We start from the raw sequence: 20658 nt of genomic DNA, 5'->3' as shown, positions 1-20658 counted from the left end.
GGCGCAAAGAGGCGCCAGGGGCTTTTAAATCAGCCCCAGAGAGTCTTACTATTTCAAATTATCAAATTTGAAAGCAAGGAAAATACTATTAACCAACACTAAATTAATTTATTCAGATCCCTTTGTTTCCCAGTTTGCCATAGAATGTTATGAATATTGGAAAAAGTTAATTGACTTAAAAAGTGTTTGGGGAATGAAAGATAGCCAGATATGAGGCACAGAGGTTTTTTTCAGAGCTTGTTTAATTTGGTTGCAAATGGTTTTTCTAAATGACACTGTCTAGCAAACAACTTGACTTGGGTTAGCAAAAGTAAAAGGAATTAATGTGCCCAGTATTCCCTCAATAGCTAAGTTTGAAAATTGGCAAAATATTGTAAATGCTACAGAAGAACAGTTCAATGGTTGGGTTCAGAATGGTACCTTTAATTCATCAATTTCAGGTCCCAATGGGTGGGTATTGTGACCAGTGGACACAAATGGTTGTCATGCATGTTTTATCAACTGTACACAGGGTTTTAGAGCAAGCAGACCAGACACTTATTACGTCATCACACAGCACTCAGGTATTGTCACCACATACAGTGTGGGTAAATTATGTCAACAATGGCTAATGCTATCCACACTAATAGCTGTAAAAGAACACCTTTCTCTCCTTTCTGAAGATATTGACTTACAAGATTTCTAGTTAGGTTCTAAAAAACACACACACTCTAAAAGATTCTTATATACAATATATAATGAAATTTGCAAGCTTTCACAAATGGAAGGTGCTGCACGTTTAAGGCAAATAGATAAGGAAAATTTAGAGAAAGCTTTGGTTGTTGTCGATACTGGTATGAACACATTGTCCACTCACATTTACACATTAAACAACATTGTGTCCCCTGCTATTAACATTATTCAAAATGATATGTAATTTCTACACCACAGACAAAATCAGCTTAGGTCCATCATGCAGCTGAGTTGGACTTTCCAGGTCCCGAATAGCAGCCGCGTTGCCTAGAAGCACATTAACTCTAAGGAGTTATTTGCTGCATTTAACCTTACATGAAAACAACAGATAATGGCTAAGAAGGAAGCTAGTTACATCATGCTTAATACTGAGGAATTAGAAGAGCTGCCTTTGCTGTAGCTGAAACACCATCATCAGTGTGGCTGATACATGGAGTGATCTCACTGCCGACATTGACATTTCAATTCACACCCTGTTTGAAACACTTTCCTGTTGGCAGGTTTGAGCAGTTAGAAGATGTTTACATCCATGAGGTGTAGGAGTTACCCTTTAATTTCAAATGCTTGAATGGCGACAAGGAGGTTTTCCTTAGCAGAAGTGATTGCGAAACTTCTCTAAGCCATTCTATGATTTGTGAAAAGTTGGCATTGCAAAGAGCATGCAACGCGTCTGTGGTGAACTTAACTTGCTACTTGAAGGGTATTCGCATCCTTTAGATTCACCCATTTTTTCAGTTGTTCTCGATAGGGGGTCACTTGAAGCTGAGTGATCAAGGCTGTTGTGGGATGAGAGCAGGTGACACTTATGTGATTTCTGTTTCTCAAATAGTGACCTGCTGTGAAAATGTGCTTTTCCCTCACATTGCTACTTATAATGTCTATTGTGACAGGCTGAGCAGACTAAAAGCACTTTTGTTTCAAAAACACGTGGACCTCACATCAGCCTATGAAACTTATGACCTTCAGGAGGCAACATTGTTTGCAGAGATACAGTCTGTCCCTTTTAAATACCAACTTTCCAAAACACTTCGGTGAATTGGTCAGTCGCATTTTGAATGCATCTAACAGGGCCAGGATTGTACACTTTTTTAAGACTGTAGGTCCTGGATTTATCAGCATCTTCCAAACTGTGCTTGGAATTATTCTTTCGGCCATACACTCACTTTTTTCAGGTGCTTTCTTAGGTTTCCGGATTGTTTTGGCATTAATTGGTGGTATTCTGCTGTTACTATTTTTAATTTGCAATGGCTGCCCCATCTCAACTAAGAGGAGTGATGGAGCTCCCACCAGCCAAATTGTGTTGTGAACGCGCGATGCAGTACTATGGAGCACCACTAATGGATGAACTTGACAATAATTGGTCATTGTTATTTCAACCAGTTCTTTGTTGTGTGCAGCCTGTCTGCTGTTGCTTATGGTCCTCCTGCGAATATAAACTAGAAGTGTGTCTTGCTTTGCGACATGAACTTTCTGTACGTTGCTGATGTCCTCAATGAGGGTTCATTGCTGGAACTGTCCTATGAGATTGCAGTTGCTATGTAACGCCTTCTATGAGTCGCCCTTTGCAGATCTAGTGGCTCCTGGTGCCCTGACATCTGGCACAGAATTGAATGCTGCCTCCTCGGCCGGGACTATGGCAGAGTCGACGGATCATGTTGATGGATCTTTTCACCTTTTGAATGAGGCTCTGGTGGTTCTATCAGCTGCCAAAGTGGGGTCTGTACTGGATTGCATCTCCACTAAGGTGTTTGATGACCTCATGAGGGATGCCAATGGTTTTTAATTAGTATCCATTTATTTTTAATTTGGCATCACACGTTGGCCTGGTCTGCTTGTGAACATGGGCATTTTATTTCTTCCATGTATATTTTTTTAAGCTTGTTTTTAAGATTAGCTGTTTATATTTTTACTCATTTTAGGTCCTGGACCCTACATTTTTGTGCCGGCAAGGGGAGGATGTTGTGGTTTATCATTAGTGCCTGGGTTGGGCACCCTTATTTTAGCTTTAGGCCCGTAGCTTGTATCTTTAACATATAGACATGTTTTTATTAATTTCACATTTTTGGCACAGACAGCTTTTAGCTTTTTGTTCTTATATTTTAATCAGCTTCTTCTTTCTGAGAAGACAGTCTCCATTTTTAGGCTGAGCATAGCAGTGCACAAGCGCTGCTTTTCTGATGTGTTGGTATCTATGTGGTCTTTTAACCACACCCACCTCATACCCATCATTATCACTCGTTCATGGGCTCGCATTCCAAAAACCCTTTGATGACATTGGTAAATGATTTTCATTTGTCCCTCCTTGGGGCAATTTTGATACCGCTTTCACCATCGACCCTGTCACATGGATAATTGCATGTTTGCCGATATGTTTGACTGCAAGTGAACTTCTTGCACTTTTAATTGACTTGCTTATGTCAACAGTTTTACTTTTTATTTTCAATTTATGTGGTAAGAAAAGTCCTGTTAGGAATTTACAATGCTAATAGCTCTAGCTCGAGCAAACGCTGGACCCATTTCTTTGCAAATGCTTACTTTAGACATATTATCACGTCATATTCGTTCTTAGAACACTGCAGGATTTGTTATATAAACACCACCTGGGCCTAAGGGAGCTGAGGGCATTCCAGTCATGGCCGTCCCATGACGTACACCATTCCATCCAACACTTTGCTGGTTCTGGCACTGACTCTTCAGCCAACTGAGAGGATTGCCATCTAGACAACAGGCAGACCCTTGCCAGCTTTTTCAGGTATGGGGTCTGGGTCCTTCTCTTGGACCGGGATAGGCAGAAGGGTTACCAATGCTATGCTCTCAGATACAGGGCGTTGTAGGAATTATTTAGGCTTTTAGGATCATACAAATATGGTAGGGTTGTTTAACTTCTTTACTCTAATCGCAATGATGATCACTGTCTTATGTTTCATCTACCTTATTATCGCAGCCCATGCTTTTTGTAATGGGATGCATTTGCGTCAATAAATGCATTGAAATACATCTTGCATCACTTATTCTGCATTGGTAAGTTTGAGTCTTTGTAACTGAGCAAAAGGAGTATGTTCTATTCACTACGACTTCCCTGAGGAGTCAGGGTATCACGTTTAGGTTGTCACAAATCACCTTTAGTATCTAAGTTTGGGTGAACCACTGCGGGCTAGCCAGGAATCAGGCCGACAGCTTCTAGACAGTCAGGGACAGACTCAGTCACCCACAGGCGGAGGTGCTGCCACCCTAAAACAATCAGTCTCATTGAAATAAACTTTATTGTATATGGTTAATTAAAACTTTTACAATATGCAATACTGATCAAAATTGTTTCGGAATATAAAAGAAAGCAAAGTACTGGAACATTATAAAAGAATCAGATAAACAAATAATAAATACATGAATACAGAATGATCACATAAGTGCCTTTCTAGTGCTGGCAGCAAATAATTACATTTAGCAGCTTTAATAAAGTGCAGGTGCTTAAGAATAGCATCTATTTGTTCATTACAAATAAGTGTCTTATTACCATAATTGGAACCACACAACATTATCAGGTAGTAATGTCAAACAAGAAATTTATTTTTAATGAAACAATTTTTTAATATGTTTAGGCCCTTATTTATCAAGGTCCTTATTTTTATATTTAACATCGTCCTTGTGCCACCACAATGGGGACACAAAACCTAAATGAGATTAACAAAACTTAGAGTAATGCAAGGGAGCACAAATCGCTGCCTTACTTTACTTTGCAGCCAGGAGGTGTGCCATGGCTGAATTGTGGGTGTTCCTGTACATCCATCCATGCATTCTGACACTTTCCCAGATTTACCAACACTGGTAGACATGGGAATTCATCAGAATTGTACACCTCCCCAACAGAGGCGCAATGAGGAGAAATAACTGTATTTCTCCTCGTTGTTTCCTTTTGCTAAGTATGCTGCATCGTGCAGCACTCATAGAAAGAGGGAAATGCCTCTGAGGATTATTTTTGTGCAAGAAGGTGTCTCTTCCTGAACAAAAACAATCCTGCCTAGAGTGCAGGCATCTTTGCACCATAATCCAAGGGTGCCCGCATTGGTAATAGACAGTAGTTGGTGCTCCAACACAGGCAGAGATCAGAAATATGCCATATAATGTTGAATACAGTGCATTCTTGCTCTCTCCCTTTCACGCATCAGCGCACATTGGCTTGCTGCATTGCGTTGAATGGAATATTGTTACATATAGGCCATTTAGGGGCATATTTATACTCTGTTTGCGCCGAATGTGCGTCAAAAATTTTGATGCACATTTGGCGCAAACCGTGCACCATATTTAAACTTTGACACCCGAGCCCGCGGATGTCAAAATTCCCTAGTGTGCGTCATTTTTTGGATGCGGGAAACTGCCTTGCGTTAATGACATGCAAGGTAGGCGTTCCCGCCCAAAAAATGACTTTAAGGCATGTGCGCCTTATTTATACTCTCGTGTCATTTTGACGCACAGGAGGGGGCAGGCCTTAAAAAAAGGCACACAGCCTGATGTGTGCCGTTTTTTAACGCCTGGGTCAGGGCAGGCGTTAAGGGAGCTGTGGGCTCACTTCAATGGTCTCTGACCATGGAAGGAGTCCAGAGGTGCCCTTCCCTGCCTCCAGGGACACCCCCTGCCACCATCGCCCACCCCTGGAGGACACCCATGGATGGGGGGGACCCATCCCAAGTAAGTTGAGGTAAGTCATTTTTTAAATTTTTTTAAAGTAGCATAGGGGGGCCTAATTTGGGCCCCCCTACATGCTACTGTGTCCAATGGCCATGCCAAGGGGACAGGAGTCCCCTTGGCATGGCCATTGGGCAAGGGGGCATGACTCCTTTCTTTGCTAAGAAAGGAGTAATTTCAATGGGGGTTGTGCGTCAAAAAATGGTGCAAGTCCGGTTTGAGGCATGATTTTTGCCTCAAACCTGACCTGCACCATTTTTTGACGCACAACCCCCATTTTCCCCTACGCCGGCACTGCCTGGTTTGAGTCATTTTTTTTTTACTCAGACCAGTCCGCAGCGCCGGCTAACGTCATTCCTTAAATAAGGTGCCCGCGTGGTGCGTAGGGATGGCGTTAGCCGGTGGTACAAAATTTTGATGCAAACCAGTGCCGGCGCTGGTTTGCGTCAAAAAGTATAAATATGGGCTTTAGTGCTTTAGTTCAAAGGGTGGCAACATTAACTTGCAGGCCATATTTAAATTTTAAGCTTGAGGAGATGTTTCATGTGGACGCCAACACATTTTATTTCTTCAAGACGAACACAAACAGCTGCAACACTTAAAACCGAAATCTTTGGGTTTACCATGCATGCCCTGAAATTACTTCCAATTGAACGGATTGCTGCAAAATGTGGGTGATGATCCAACAAATTAAATTAACTACCTTTAATGCATTCGTGATGACTATTAGAGTGGTACTACTAAATTAAACATTGTGGACACATGCCCCTACAGGTTCTGCACTTTGAATTTTGCTTGACTGAAACACGTCTTTGGAAGATGGTCCCATCTATGTTCTTATGTTATCAACAAATGATTGATTTAATTCCTATTCATACACATATGTATGTGTATTCCAGGTTGGCAAGGGAAGTATGACGTTGTTCTTTCATTTTTAAGTACAAATTGGCTTTAGTGGTGTCTGTATAAATCTGGGTCACTGAACCCTTGACTTTACTGATGGACACTTTCAAGGCAAGGAATATTGCTTTGAGCTCTAAAACACTCATATATTTCTGAGCTTCTTTTGCTGTCCAGAATCCTTGTTCATGAAGCCAGTTCAGATGTGCTCCCAGGGCTGTGTTCGAGGCATCCATCGCAAGGAACACAGAGGGAACAGATTCTGTGAAGTGTCTTCTCCCCTCCATCGTAGTGTTTGTGTATTGCCAATGTAGATAATTCACTACCTTGTACATACGATTAGATCGTTCCAGCCCCCAAGTGATTGAGCCCATTGATTTGAGAGTCACTCTTTAATAGAACGTGATGTCTGATAAAGGAAATGTTCTTCAAAGTCAGAATTCTCTGTATTATTGCAATTGCTGTTGTTTTAACAGCGCCTGTCCCTGTGCAAAAAAGGCGTAATTTTTTTAGTATTACCTTCCTTTATTACACAGTTGTTCAGGTGACGTCTAATCTTAGATGAGGCTTTCTGTTACTAGACAACGTCCTACTCTGAACAGACAAGAGTGGTTTGACTCTGTACCAAGGCCCATAAACGTCTTAAGGAAGTCCTACACAAAACTCCAAGGCGTGCACAGGAAGGAGACATGAATATATATCTGACCTGAAGGAGAGGAAAAAAAAACTAAACGATGAAGCATGGGAGTCCCTACTCGAAGCAAGCCTTATTAAAGATGGCCCCTACCTGAGAGAAGAGACCACCGCAAGACTGGAGGTTCTTATTACTGAAACAGAGTGGGTAACTCACTTTAGATCTATCTATTCAAATCCCAGCAATAAGTCAGCAGAGATAGTCCTCCATGCTACGGATGCTGCCACTGGAGAACACTCTAGTAGTATCACTAGTCTTACATTCTAACTGGAGGAGGTCAACAGGGCCCTTGTGGCTAGTACAGGCAGGAAGGCACCAGGCCCCGATGGTATTCCAGTCGGCCTATTTAAGAGTAATGTTCCTCTCTGGGGCCCTTTATTGACCCAGGTACTGGGCGCGTCCTGCGCCACCATTTTTTTTAGCTCATGGTCAGAGTCACTCATTGTTCCAATTTATAGGAAGGGGATCGATCCTTATCTGCTTGCTACCACCCAATTTCATTGCTTGACTCTCTGGTGAAAGTTGTAGGCTGCATTATCCTCAATAGATTAGAGGAGTAGGCTGCAAGCAATGAGATTTTATCTGACATACAATATGGTTTCCATAGTGGGCTTAGGACAATAAAGAAGGTACTTAACCTTAATCTTATAGTTGGAAAGTATACCCATATCAAACGGAGTAGTATGTTGTTAGCTTTTATTGATTTATCCACCACATTTGATTGTGTCATGCATGACAAGCTGTGGGTTATCATGACAGAGCTTGGCATGGACCCGCCCATTATTCAGTTCCTGAGGGAGGTGTATTCAGGGAGCAGAGCCAGGGTCCGATACAGTCTTAGGGGGGGAATGCACCAATCCCTTTAGGGTAGAAAGTGGCGTCAGACAGGGGTGCGTTCCCTTCCCCTCCTTGTTTAAACTGTACATTAATAATCTAGGCAAAGATTTAATAGATAATTGCACGGATCTCCCCCAAATAGGCCATCCTCCAATCCTGGCTCTCTTATATGCAGACATTGCTATTCTCAAGGCTCACACTCCCTTGGCCTTGCAATGTTTACTTTCCTGTTTCATAGATTATATGCAGGAATTAGGGTTTTTAGTAAATAAGTGTAAACTTTTATGATGAAATGTGGAAGGAGGCATCCGAAATGCCGCGATTTGATGATTGGGGACACCAAGATTAATTTTACTTCATCCTTTTCATATTTGTGCATTTTCTTTGATAAACATGGATCCTGGAAACAGGCGATTATCACCACTTTATGAAGGCCATTACAACGCTCTCTAACTGAGCGACAAAATTAGGCAAGAACCCATCTAGGGAAATGTTAGCCATCTCCAAGGCCTCTGTCGACTGCTCTATATGGGGCCAGTGTCTGGAGGTATAGTGGTTACTAAACTCTTCAAATTGTGGTAAATTGTTATCTTAGGAACCTTTTGTCAGTTCCTCAGAGCTGTTTCTCGGTAATCTGCCACTCAGAACGGGGACCCTTTTTGTAGATTTTATAAAGACTTAAGGAAGAGTATTTTCATACTTTGTGTGAATATGAATTTGCACAATGTTGTCCTGTGCACTCATTACAGTCATTGCTCACACCTCTGATCTGCTGCACTATGTCTACCTAGCTATTCTCAGTGATCCATCAGAGGAAACTTTTGCACAACTCCAATGCCCTGTTATACCAAGATGAATTTATACACTTTTGCATTGTTTGCACTTATCCAGATTCACCATGTATTTCTGTTTTTAATCTTTTATCTGATACACTGTGTATATATGCTTTTATGATTTTAGTACAAAATCAAATAAAGCTTATTTCGATTTTGTCTTTGACTTCTAATCCGAGCTAGCTAATAAGCACTTTGTGAAAATTCTTGGGGCTCACTTTATCCAAAAGTGTAGAACTTTGAGTTTCTAATGTGTGCAATGTACCAAAAACCAAAGGTTTTGACATGCTTCTGATGCCATTAGATGTGACAATATGCATCGTTCAGGTCGATAATCATCAGATAATTTTCATACCCCATAACTGGGATGGCATAATTTAACATTCTTATTCTGAACAATATGGTGTGGACATAGCGAGTTAGTTGTGTTGTGTCCATTATTGTTCTTAGTCCCTTCTTTGGGATTAGGAATTAAAAGGTGTCAACTCCATATTTTAATTGCTCTTGAGAAAATACTTACATGGGTTCCTTCAGAAGTAGCAATGGCCTTCATCCAACAACAGTGGTACTTGATCTTCTATAATGTTGTGGCTTGATGTTTGCTGGTGTGGTGACAGATTGAATGAGATAACCTTTTATAATTCCAAGGAGGAATTACTGATGTGAGCTGACTTCACACCAACTTTGTTATATTGTGTCAAATGGAAGACAAGGTGGTTCCCGTGGTCTGCGTGAATGCGGTTGCTCTTGCTAAAAGTTGTTTCGTTGCTGACCATGTTGAGCTTGTTGTCATTGCCGTTCCTGTTGAGTATATTTCTGTTTTCTTTCCCCAGTGGTCTCCTTTGTGTTAGTGTTCTTCAGCAGTAAAATCCTTTTGTATGGAAACCTCCCAGTGCCTTTGCTGTTTTGGTACATTTTTCATCCTCACAAACATGTCATGTACTGGGATAGTAAACAGGTTTTCCATTTAATTGCATAATGATCTTATTATTTTGGACTTCTGGTTTGAAAACCAAACTTCTGAGCCATGGATGTCACCTTATCACTGAGCCAGCGATAGGTAATTGGCAATATTTGCTTCAGCCAAGAAAGGCTTGTTGAGAAAGTCTTACTCTCCTGTACGATAGCCAACACTCTCCTTTGGTACTCTTTCGGAAGATGTTGCATTAGTACCTCCTGAAGCTGGTGACCGTAACCTAATAAGGAAGCAGTAGAATTTGACATGGCATCTATGTGTATTGTCAAGCAAATTAACAAGTGACCTTATTGACTACATGTGGTATGACAAGTTAGCATATTAGAAGTCAAATTAAGAGACAATAAATAAATCACACTGGAGACATGATATCACTCCTGTCTTTTTACGAAATAATAAAACAAATTACATAAAAGTTAAGACCTCAATTTTTCCTGTCAAGAACATAAAATCTTTATTCACAGTATTTCAGTCTTGCATTGTGCGCATTCCCCAGAACATGCATGCATACAAGTGGGATATTGTGTATCTCCACAGCCGCGAGTGCCAGCCTAGGTACAGATACCATGATGATGTAAAGCATGGGCTCTATTTTGTCCATGCTTAAATGCATTGTGGGTCATCCTGATTGCTACGACAAAGGAGGCATAATGTTATGTTCTCAGAATATATATACAATGATGATGAATTTAGTAAAAGAGCAGGTCAAGTAAAAATTATTCCCAATCTGATGCATCAAAGAAACTGATAAGCCCCCATGTGATACTTTGGTTTGACGGGGGCAGTCAGAGCTCATATCATGATGAGTCTTTATGTCTGCACTCAATGCAATGTGAAGTGTTTTTTTAACAGTGTCACCTTTGTTGTGACAACACTAATCCTTAACAAGCCCTTAAGAATCATGTCTCTAGTGAAAAAAGAGGTTAGACTTAAAGTTTATTAGCGATACCGATGGCTTGACGTCTACATGCAATGAGAACGATTCCAAGAGACCGTATGACAGAAGACAAACCCTCAGTCTTCTTGTCCCAGATGCCTGTTTTATCATTTCTTTAGTGTCATTATATTTTAATGGGAGCACAAGGACGTGAAAAAGTGGCTAATCAACCAGGTCTGATACAAATTGTTGTAGAATAAAAGACAGTGGTAATCTATGCCAGCACAGACTGAACGAAACTGCCCAGATCACAGACCTTTGAGGCGAGAGCACCCGCTTTGAAATATCACTATTGGCCTAGAGATACGTCTAGCTCAGTCTACAAAACTGGTTTCTCTAGCAGTCTGAAAGCTGCATGAGGTACACATGATCATCACATAAAGTGAATAAATTACCAGTCTAAGTTCTGACATCTGCGAGTTCCACATACCACTCGGATAGATGAATACTTTGACTACAAAGTATCTTAAAAAGAAGCAATTTACAACATCTTTAATATAAACCATGCATTTACAACTCACTCTAGACATTTTGTTTCTTATAGCCTTATTGTGAGTGCTGTGCAACTGAAATTTGAATCATATTTCAAAGCACAGATTTGGTGCAGACTTTGCTCAGGTTTGTGGCATTCACAATTTCCCCCAGGTAACACCAGAGGGAAATTGTGCAGATAAAACAGTGCAATATGGGTATACCATGCAGAGAGAATGGTTGCAATAACAGTGTTATGCATTATTTCACCTACTCATGAGGAAATCTACATGATAATGTGTGAAACCAGTATCTCCTCGAGCATTTTTTGTTCCCAATTTCAGAGCACCACTCAAATGTAATTTAGTGTTATGGTATTTGTGTAGTCTACTATTCCTTTAATATTCTGTTATTTCTGTATTCTACTATTTATCTTTATTGAAGTCTTTTTGAACTATGTTTTAGTGTGAATTTCGTTTGGATACCAGATACTGAAATAAATTGTTCATCCACTAGAGCTTATGGATAGACGACTAGTCTTTCTTGAGACTAGTTCTATACTCTAGCCACAAGTCTATGAGGATTGAATTCAAGGTCTCGCTCGAAACAATATAGGGTGACTGTGGAATCAAGGCAGGTCAACAGAAAATACAAAAGGTGTAACAATAAAAACAAAGTTATGATTTGTGGAAAATAAAAAAAGACAGTAAAAGACAATAAAAACAGAAAAGTGATCTGGAGAGTGGAGCTTGTACAAATTCTGTACTAAAACTTTAAATATCATTTAATTTCCCATAGATCCAAATGGAACAAAATATAACTTTTTGTTGGAGAGTGACATTAGCTTCCAACATACATATTGTATGACAAGGCTATGCGCAGCTGAGATCAGTTTCAGAGAAAATGTGAATCTAGTGTTGTTCTTACTGGTCTATTGGGGATGCAAGCAATGTTAAATTTAAAAGGCAAACTCTGTGATTCAAGAAAACTAAAACGCTATTAAAGAAACAAAAGTAAGGGAAAGGGTATACTTCAATGTAGGTACTATACATAGTTTCCATTTTGGAGAGTGAAAGTCAATACTCATATTGAAACGCAGATAATGGTGATCAGTACAGACAAATTTGACCTATCAAATGACTTAAAAGGGGTTATGGGTCTTTGTTGGAAAATAGGAATATTTAGGAAAAGGATGGCATACAAATAAAAAAAAAAAAGCAGGTTATGATTTTTTCCACAATATAATCTGCCAGAAACCAAATGGTAGTTTGCTAAATAAAATGCTATAATTGAAATCCCTTTACGTACTTTTTTGTCTAGTTACCTAGCAATTCCTCCATTGTATGACCTTTTCAGAAGTCATCTTTCTCAGAGATTGCATTAATCTATGACATGACAACAAAATGGAGAGAGAATATATAAAAATATAAAACTGGAAGAAAATTCACACCAAGGTGATGTTCCATGGTGGAACACAAAATATTTAAAATCTCCTAAAGGTTAGATAATGAAGAATTTAGGGCCAGATGTACTAAGCGGCAAGCCTCAAAAAGTGGTCTCAAATTGCACATTGACTGTTTTAGACTTGTCTCTGATTTTGCGATGTAACCTATGTACTAATAGGTCCCATCCCAAATCCCAAATTCTACAGCCAGATGGGGTAACAGAACGACCTGTCTAATGAATACTAATTATTCAGGTTGCTATTTGTGACCCTCGCAATTGGCTAGAAACACAGGAATTGTAGCCTGTAAAGAACAGAAGATCACCATCAGTATGTCTCCACATACCAGCAACCATTTTTTTAGCATCAGGTGGTGAGTTTGGAAAAAAAGTGTTTCCCATTTGGGAAACTATTGGTGAAGAGCAAGCAGTGGAACCCCTTCTCCCACTGAACCTGTTGACAGAATTCACAAAGGGGAAGGTGTCCCAATGGACACCTTCAACTCTGCAAACAGTTGCCTCCTTCATTGAAGTATTAGTAACTGATGCATGGTCTTTGACCTCAATTGAAATTTCAAACCATAGACGCATACCATTGTGACTTGCAATTTTGAAGGAAGGCTTTTTCAAGCCCCCCTCCCCCCCAAATTCGGGATTCAGAATGGATCGCAAAACTCTTTGTAGAAAGGCTTTTTGGACTCACAAAAAGAGTACAAGGAAAAACAGTAATTTTGTGATCACAGTAACTGTGAATTTACAAATCACAGCATCTGCAACCACAAATGGGCTTGGTAGATTGCCCTCCTTGTTCTTTAATAAGTCTCCGAGTCAGGGATCAGAAGGATGGTGGAATGCACTGGAATCTTGACTTCCATTCAAAAGCAGCAAGAAAGAAAGATGTGGACTATCACGGCACAAAGAAACATATTATTTTTTAAATAACAAATGTACCTGCCTTTTCAGATAGTTAGGTAAGCCCTCACAAAAAAGAGCATATAAAGTAGGGCCTAATGGGCATTACCAAGCATACCTGGCACCCAAATCCTAATCCTCCAAGAAACAACCCCCCATTAAACCACTGGAGGATATACCACAATATGTGAACAAAGTCACATGCTCCCTATATTCTATTTCATCTGGATCTTTAGTAACTTCTAGGAATAAAGCTTATTTCAATTGTAATCACTGTTTTTAGTGTCACCAGCAAGAAGGTAGCACTCAGATTCCCCTTAAACAGTATAATTTGGTTTATTGTCATAGGGAGAAACAATCAGGAAAATAAAATGACCTTTAGATATACTTCACTTCCCATTTACATATAGCTGAGAAAACCTCTCAAAACTGAATTGTAGTGTGACTACTCTTTGGTCTGATAGCATCTGGTCGAGACAAGTAATGCCTGAAGCCCCTCGGTCAATATCAGGGCACAATTGGGTTGGTGCAAGAAACATCATAGTTCTTACCTACTAACTAATACTGACTGCTTGTGCTTGAAACCAAGGCCTGAGGGATTTGTTTTAACCTCACTGGCAACTATAGACTGGTTGTACGATGTAGCAGTGAAGCATGGAGTTTAGGGTAACTATGATGATGGATAGTAGACTGTCACAGTGGTTTCACTGAAGACCGTGTCTGTGGGTGTAGTGGATCCACCTGTCACATCCACTCGAAGAATTTGTGTTTGCCTTTAGATCATATTTTTCTGAATCCCAGGGGGATCCACTCAACCTTTTATCATTCTGAAGTTGATAAAATGAGTACACTGAGATGGGCAACAAAAAAAAAATATGTTATTCAGCACAGATACCCTTCAGACTGAATGTGTGCTTTTCATATCTTACCTCCTGAATTTTATGCCAACACTTTGGTTATAAACCACAGATTTGACAATAATATGAAACTGGGATATATATTCTGGCATGAATTTCAGGATTTAGTTATCAAAAAGTGGGTGGATCCTGTTTACCACACACTTTGTACCCTATTGGATTATTTTACACCCCACTGACTGCTATTTCTATACAAAAGACATTCTTGCATTACTCTATTACTGATCACATCTGTGGACAAATCATTATTTCTTACTTGTCAGCTATGCGGATTTGCACGGTCCCTAGGGTGCCCTATTTGCACTATACAGCCTTTCTGAAACATGTAGGGCTAAATTTCATAAGGTTCATTCAAACCAAAATAAAAACAAGAATTTGCATTAAAATGCAAGCTTTGTTCCATTCTATGAGTCTACTGGCCGGAATCCATGACAACAGAATTTCTCCATGAGGCCTCAGACCTTGCTGGGACCTTGTGCAAGGAGTTGCCTTGCATTTATACCCAGTCCTCCGAGGAAGGTCAAGAGAAAAGATTAGTTTCCAGCACTTTTCTTCTGAACCAGAGAGCTAAAAATCACAGAGATATCTTATAAAAGGTTACTAAAAGTTGCTTTAAATTTGTGATTCTTACTGGATCTTTATAAATAGATCCAGATGCACAAAACATACTAAAAGGGGTTAAAAAGTAACACAAAATAAAATTGAGTTCAGTATTGTAACCCAATACATTATGTCAGTGATGTAACCTTAAGAGGCATTGGTTTAACCTTGTAAAGAGTCACTTTCATCAAGACTGGATATTGTCCCCACGTGCCATAATATCTGTTGCGGTCATTCCAAAAGTGACCATGTCAGTACAACGGAGGTCGTCAATGCACTGAAACTGACAGCTATATTAGTAACTTGCTATTTACCTTTGTGTATACCATATTTTCTTTTTGTTTAAACCCTAACATATTCAAGAGCTGTTAACTAGTATAATGATGTGAAGACATGAAGCTGCCCATCCTGCACTGCTGCGAAGTGGCAAGAGCAGATACATGGCCTATATAATGCTACCCCACAGGATGCTTCAAGGCACTGAAAATTCAACAATGAGAACCGTGGCAAAAGGAGGTAAAGAAATGAGCCCAACGTGACTCGTTATGGTCGGTGCTGAGCCGGAAGTTGTCCTTAAGGCTCATGACTCCAGGGCGAGGTCCACAATCACTAAATAAGATGACCTTATCAGTTGTAGATACAACTTCCACTGTCACTGGTTCTTGTCGTCAGCGAATGTTGAGAACTTTGTAAATATTGTGCAGTGTATGCAGTGATGGAAGTAGCCTAAGCTGCTACACCCCCTTCCTGCTGTAAACTATGTCTTATTGGCATGCAGTGGTGTGATGACTTTCTTTAATTTCAATCCCATGCCACACAGCATCTCCAGTGAGGCATCTTACAGCTTGAGAATACCAGCATCATTCAATAGTTTTACACACGACAACCCTTCTCCTCTCGGGTCTAAATCCCTCAAACATTCCTTCTATGAAGATGGTCTTTGGCCGTGGTGGATAGTCATGCCCACACCACTGCTATGGAAGTAACTATGGTCCTCCTGAACCCTCCACTCATCTGCGGGGCCATGGGAGAGAGCAGGATGTCACATGCTGGGCTGGGCCTTCGCCCATGGTGTCATGAGCAGCTGCTTCTTCGTCTACGCAACAGTGCCACTGGATGACTTTGTTCTTCCTCCTGGTCACTTTCACACTGTCTCTAAAAGAGTGTAGAAAAAAGTGAGAGGGTGTCAGTTAACTTTTGTGAAGTCCAACAAGTTTGGACATATTCAATCAATCAAATAGACTAATTTCAAACCCCAAAAGGTCCATAGGATCCTGTTTTTACACATTTATAATAACAGCAATGCTAAAAAAGTATATTAACGTTCAAAATACAATTCATGGGAAATTTCACAATATTCCTAGACAAGTCATATATGTATGTAACTCTCCACATATAGGACCACTTTCCCCCAAAATACTTAATTTGCTCCCAGTAGTCATTAGGATCAAATTCAAGGTCCTTAAAGCCCATTGGTCAAAGTCCACTGGTCAGAGGCCCAGAATTCCTACAGAAATAGACCTTAATACACGCATAACAGGACCCTCCTTTCAGCGTGCACCCACCTGCTCAATCAACATCCCTTCAAGAGGATGGAACATGGTGCGCATTCCCTTGGTATTCATGGATCTAAACTGTGGATGACCTTTAGCTCCAATCTGAAATCTTAATCTAACCAGAAGCGATTTTGCAAACTTTTTAAAACTGAACCACTTAGCCTTGCCTTTATCTGAATCATGCACAGGAGTTGAAACGGAAGCACATCTGACAGGTATTAACCACCCAACCTTCCCCATCTCCTTCCTTACAATTATGTCCCACATCATACTTCACGTTTTAAAATGACTGGACATAATGTTCTACAAACCTTTAAATAAATGTAGGTTTTCTTTGACATGAACCAGGCCAACAATGCATCTATTTTCTTTAAAAAATGTATACAGCACACATTTAGCCAGAAGGCAACAGGGCAGTGGTGGCTCTTCTCCAATGGCGGAAGAGCATCGCCCCGCAGGATCAGAGCCAGCAGCTCAAAAATAAAACAATATTTTATTATTGTTTTATTTTTGAGCTTCTGGCTGAGCCAGCGTGTGCAGGGAGTGGCGGGTCACGGGAGAGGGGAGGACGAGTGGAGTAATGGCGTGCACTTAAGTGCACAAGTTAGTTTGGCCGGCCAAACAGACATGCGTAGTTAGGTTTCTCAACCCGGATGCATTACACTGCCGGGTTGGAGAAACATCATAGTCTCCCTGTGCCTGAGTGAGCATTAAACCAGCTTGATAATAGCATGAGAGCTGCGTGGGGATTGCACAGGGAGTCTCTGATGCTGTCCCAGGGACTGCTGGGACCAGGAAGCAGAGGTGCGAGAAGCGGCCGGCAACACCAGGTAAGTGTTTCTTTTTTTTTTATTATAAACCCCCCGCACTCTCCCGTGCCTCCTTTACCCGCCCCATCACTTTTAATTTGTGTCGCCCGCCACTGCAACAGGGTAAGGCACAGTACGAACTGCATATGAAAAGAAAACCTAATTTGATGCTTTAGGGCCTGAATTATACTTTGGTAAATCGCCCACTGACCATCAGGGTGGTGGAAATCTTTCCTTTGCCAACCTGGCAGGACCAATACCCACCATATTAACAGATTTCCACCCGTCCTCTGGAGATCTCTGCACCTTCAGAGGAGATGCCATTACGGAGGTTCCCTATTAAAGCACTAAAGGTTAGGGTGTTGGGGTGCCATGTTTCAGGTGGCCATTCACCAAACTTTTTGTTTTACAAAAACATATAACAAAAATGGAAGTTTGTTTTTGAAAAACAAAAAAAAACAAATGATACTGACACTGTGTAAGATTTTTTTCAAGGTGTGGGTAGCCATTTTTCGATTCTTTCTAGTCAGGGCGGACAATTTTTCATGGTAGTCCCGAACAGGAAAAAAATATTCAGCCCCTGAAAATAGGGCAAGCGGTCGGCATTGTTTGCCATTCGGTGCAGGGTTTCCTATGACAGAACCAGTGGGGGCACCGCTGTCAGGAACACGGCAGCCCGTCCATATATAAATATGGTGACCATCAGTTTAACAGACCGTTCCACATTTGTGACGGAGTATCCTGTCAGCAAAACTCTAAATCAGGTCCTTAGTCTTCAAAGTGAAAGGGATCGACAACTCTGCTAGTGGCTTACTTCTAGCAAGCTGAGTAACTGCACCAATCCCATGATTAGTAGCAAGATAAGTGGGCCTTTCTAAGTAAAGTGCCTTAAACTTGATCCATCCTGGTTTTAACAACATAGGAGTCTCAAATGAAAGTCAGTGGCTTTTTGGCTTATCACTCTATGTGTGCTGCAGCATGGTCAATGTTTTCATGGAAATCCAAGTAAGAGAGCATTGATACCATTGAAATGAGACCGAAATAATTATTTGTCTGCACATGAAAATACAGGTTAAATGAAGTAATGAATATGACTCATTTCAAGTAGTGGTATCGGCTAGTTGAACGTTCTTGGTAATGTGAAAATTCAATGAAGCCAAACATCAAGACATTTCATGTTCAACCTGATTTTGGGAAATTCGCTCAAAATCATAACTTGAGATGGCAAGATTGCATTAAGGGTAAATGGTTATAAGGTGAAAACACAAGTTATGCTGTGTTTATTGAGCCATATTGTAAATAGTGATGCACCACATGAAAGTCATGTAAAGACGAGCAGATTGAGATATTCAAACCGAGCAGTCCCAGGACAACCTCATCCATAGCCAGGTAGACATCTACACTAGACAACAGGGTACAATGACGCCCCATATCAAAAGCAGCTGAGAAATCCAATCAGAACACACACTATAATGACCCCTCAAACACTGTCGACTCAACATTCATATAAATGCAAACACATAATTTTACAAGGTAACATTCTCCTACTCCTTATCAACTTACCTTCAGCCCAGGTAACTTCTTCCTAATGCTTGCTCCTTTCTTTAATTGCCTCTAATTACCCACCCAGCCTGGACAGGCGTATCACACAGTTTCAAAACACTATGGCAAACCCTTCCAACCAGCTTATGAAAAACTAGCAAAGTTGTTGCTTGCGGTCCTCCAATTTACCACCTCCTCCTTTGCCTAATTCCAGCAGCGTAAGTTGTACTCCATATCACTGTTTTCACTGCTTTTCACCTTTAGTTCCATAATTATCTGCACTCATAACTCTTTAATTTACCCAACTATTGTGTCTTAATATCTTCTATCTTTTACACTTAATCTCAATTCTCGTTTCCTTTTCTTCACCATTTCCTCTCACTTATCAGGCAATGTTTACCTCTTCAGTCTGTAGATGGCTACCACACTTTCCTCCAGCTTTATAGCTGACAGTGATATTCTACAATTATTGGATGACATTTGCAGTTTTGAGCAATTGTAGACTCATAAATTAGAGGCATTGACTCATTGCTCCTCTGACTCTGAAGAGCGAAACATAAACGTGTGGTACAAGGGACATGTGGGGCATATGGGTGACTGGATCTCAGTGGGCAGACAACAAGCCAGTTTCCGTTGGCCAGACTCAATTACCTGGACCTCCATCTAAGGGAGCATTGTGTAGGTAATGTCGTGATAGATGAGTCTGAAAATCACAGCTTTTTGTTTCAAGGTAGTAACATAAGGAATTTTCATTTGGGGGCTGAACTGGTGGTACATTAAGATCATTTTAGGATGCCGCCATAAGGAGCACTAGATTTCAACTAATGACAACTGAAATGAGTGCCTGTTGTAGAAGAGGGGGAGTGACAAAGCAGCAGAATATCATGTTGCCTGTGCTCTGTAAATACTGACACCAAAGCTATGACATCAAAGATATCTAGATGACAAGTCTTCCTTACGGGGGTAATGTTCCTCCCACTAGTTACATAACCACCTCTGGCTAATTCGATCTCTCTCTTTTTTTTCATATCATTCTTAATTTTTCTCTATAGTGCTCCCAGCCTGATTCACTTTAAACTTCATATTCTGCACCAATGTTCTTCCAAGCCTACTGGTTCATTTTTATCCCTCTTGCCCACTATCTCTCAACCTGTTGCTCCAAGATGTGCCCTCCCCTCGAACTATTGATGATACTGCCAGAAGCAACTACTTACCAGATTGTCCTCATCCTTGCAAAGCAGCTTCATCCGACACAAGCGGTTACAGGCAGACACCATGTTATAGGAAAGCTAAAAAGAGAAAAATAAAAAGGAGACTAAAATTAATAAGATGTCCACTAAGAGAAAGATTGACAAGCATGCTTTAGTACCACTGCACGTACTAAAGTCATTCCACCAATCTGTGACATCCTTTTGTATTGGTTCCTAAATATTTGTTTAGAATTTGGAGCAAAAATGATGTAAAGAAAGTTACATCAAGATAGCACACATGCCTTTTACTGCTTGGAAGCAGAAACCAATGTTTTGGAAGGAGGGTAGGGACTGAAAAGAAGCTCAATGATTGCATTCCAGTTTTGTAAAAGGACTTGGCATGGAGGAGTAGAGGTCACAGTGGAACTCTTCAGTCGAACAAGAGATTATGATGGCTATTTTGTGTATAAAATGGGGTTACCATATTTCCTTGGAAAAATATCACCCATATGTTTACATGTTGTTATTCGGGAACAGCCAAGAGCTGGAAGAGAATTTGTGAAAAATTTTCAGGATTCTTTGGAATATGGACATTATTTCTCTGTTTACTCCAAAAATCATCCTGA

At 40.5% G+C, this 20658-nt stretch overlaps 1 protein-coding gene across 6 annotated transcripts in view; it reads right to left on the bottom strand.

The window, feature by feature from the left end:
* Positions 1-10024: 10024 nt before the first annotated feature.
* Positions 10025-20658, bottom strand: part of LOC138268326 (death-associated protein kinase 2-like) — a 430402-nt gene continuing 419768 nt past the window's right edge. For all 6 annotated transcript variants that reach the window (XM_069217857.1, XM_069217856.1, XM_069217855.1 and 3 more), the window contains 2 exons: positions 20057-20131; positions 10025-16090 (listed from right to left, as the gene is read on the bottom strand). In XM_069217857.1, the coding sequence (XP_069073958.1) occupies positions 16010-16090; positions 20057-20131 (156 nt within the window). In that variant the 3' untranslated portion in view covers positions 10025-16009. The remainder of the gene's footprint in view (positions 16091-20056; positions 20132-20658) is intronic.

Source organism: Pleurodeles waltl, chromosome 12 (assembly GCF_031143425.1).
Source record: "Pleurodeles waltl isolate 20211129_DDA chromosome 12, aPleWal1.hap1.20221129, whole genome shotgun sequence".
NCBI lineage: Eukaryota > Metazoa > Chordata > Amphibia > Caudata > Salamandridae > Pleurodeles > Pleurodeles waltl.
Note: the sequence above shows the minus strand (reverse complement) of the source record. Positions and strands in the feature narration are given on the sequence as shown.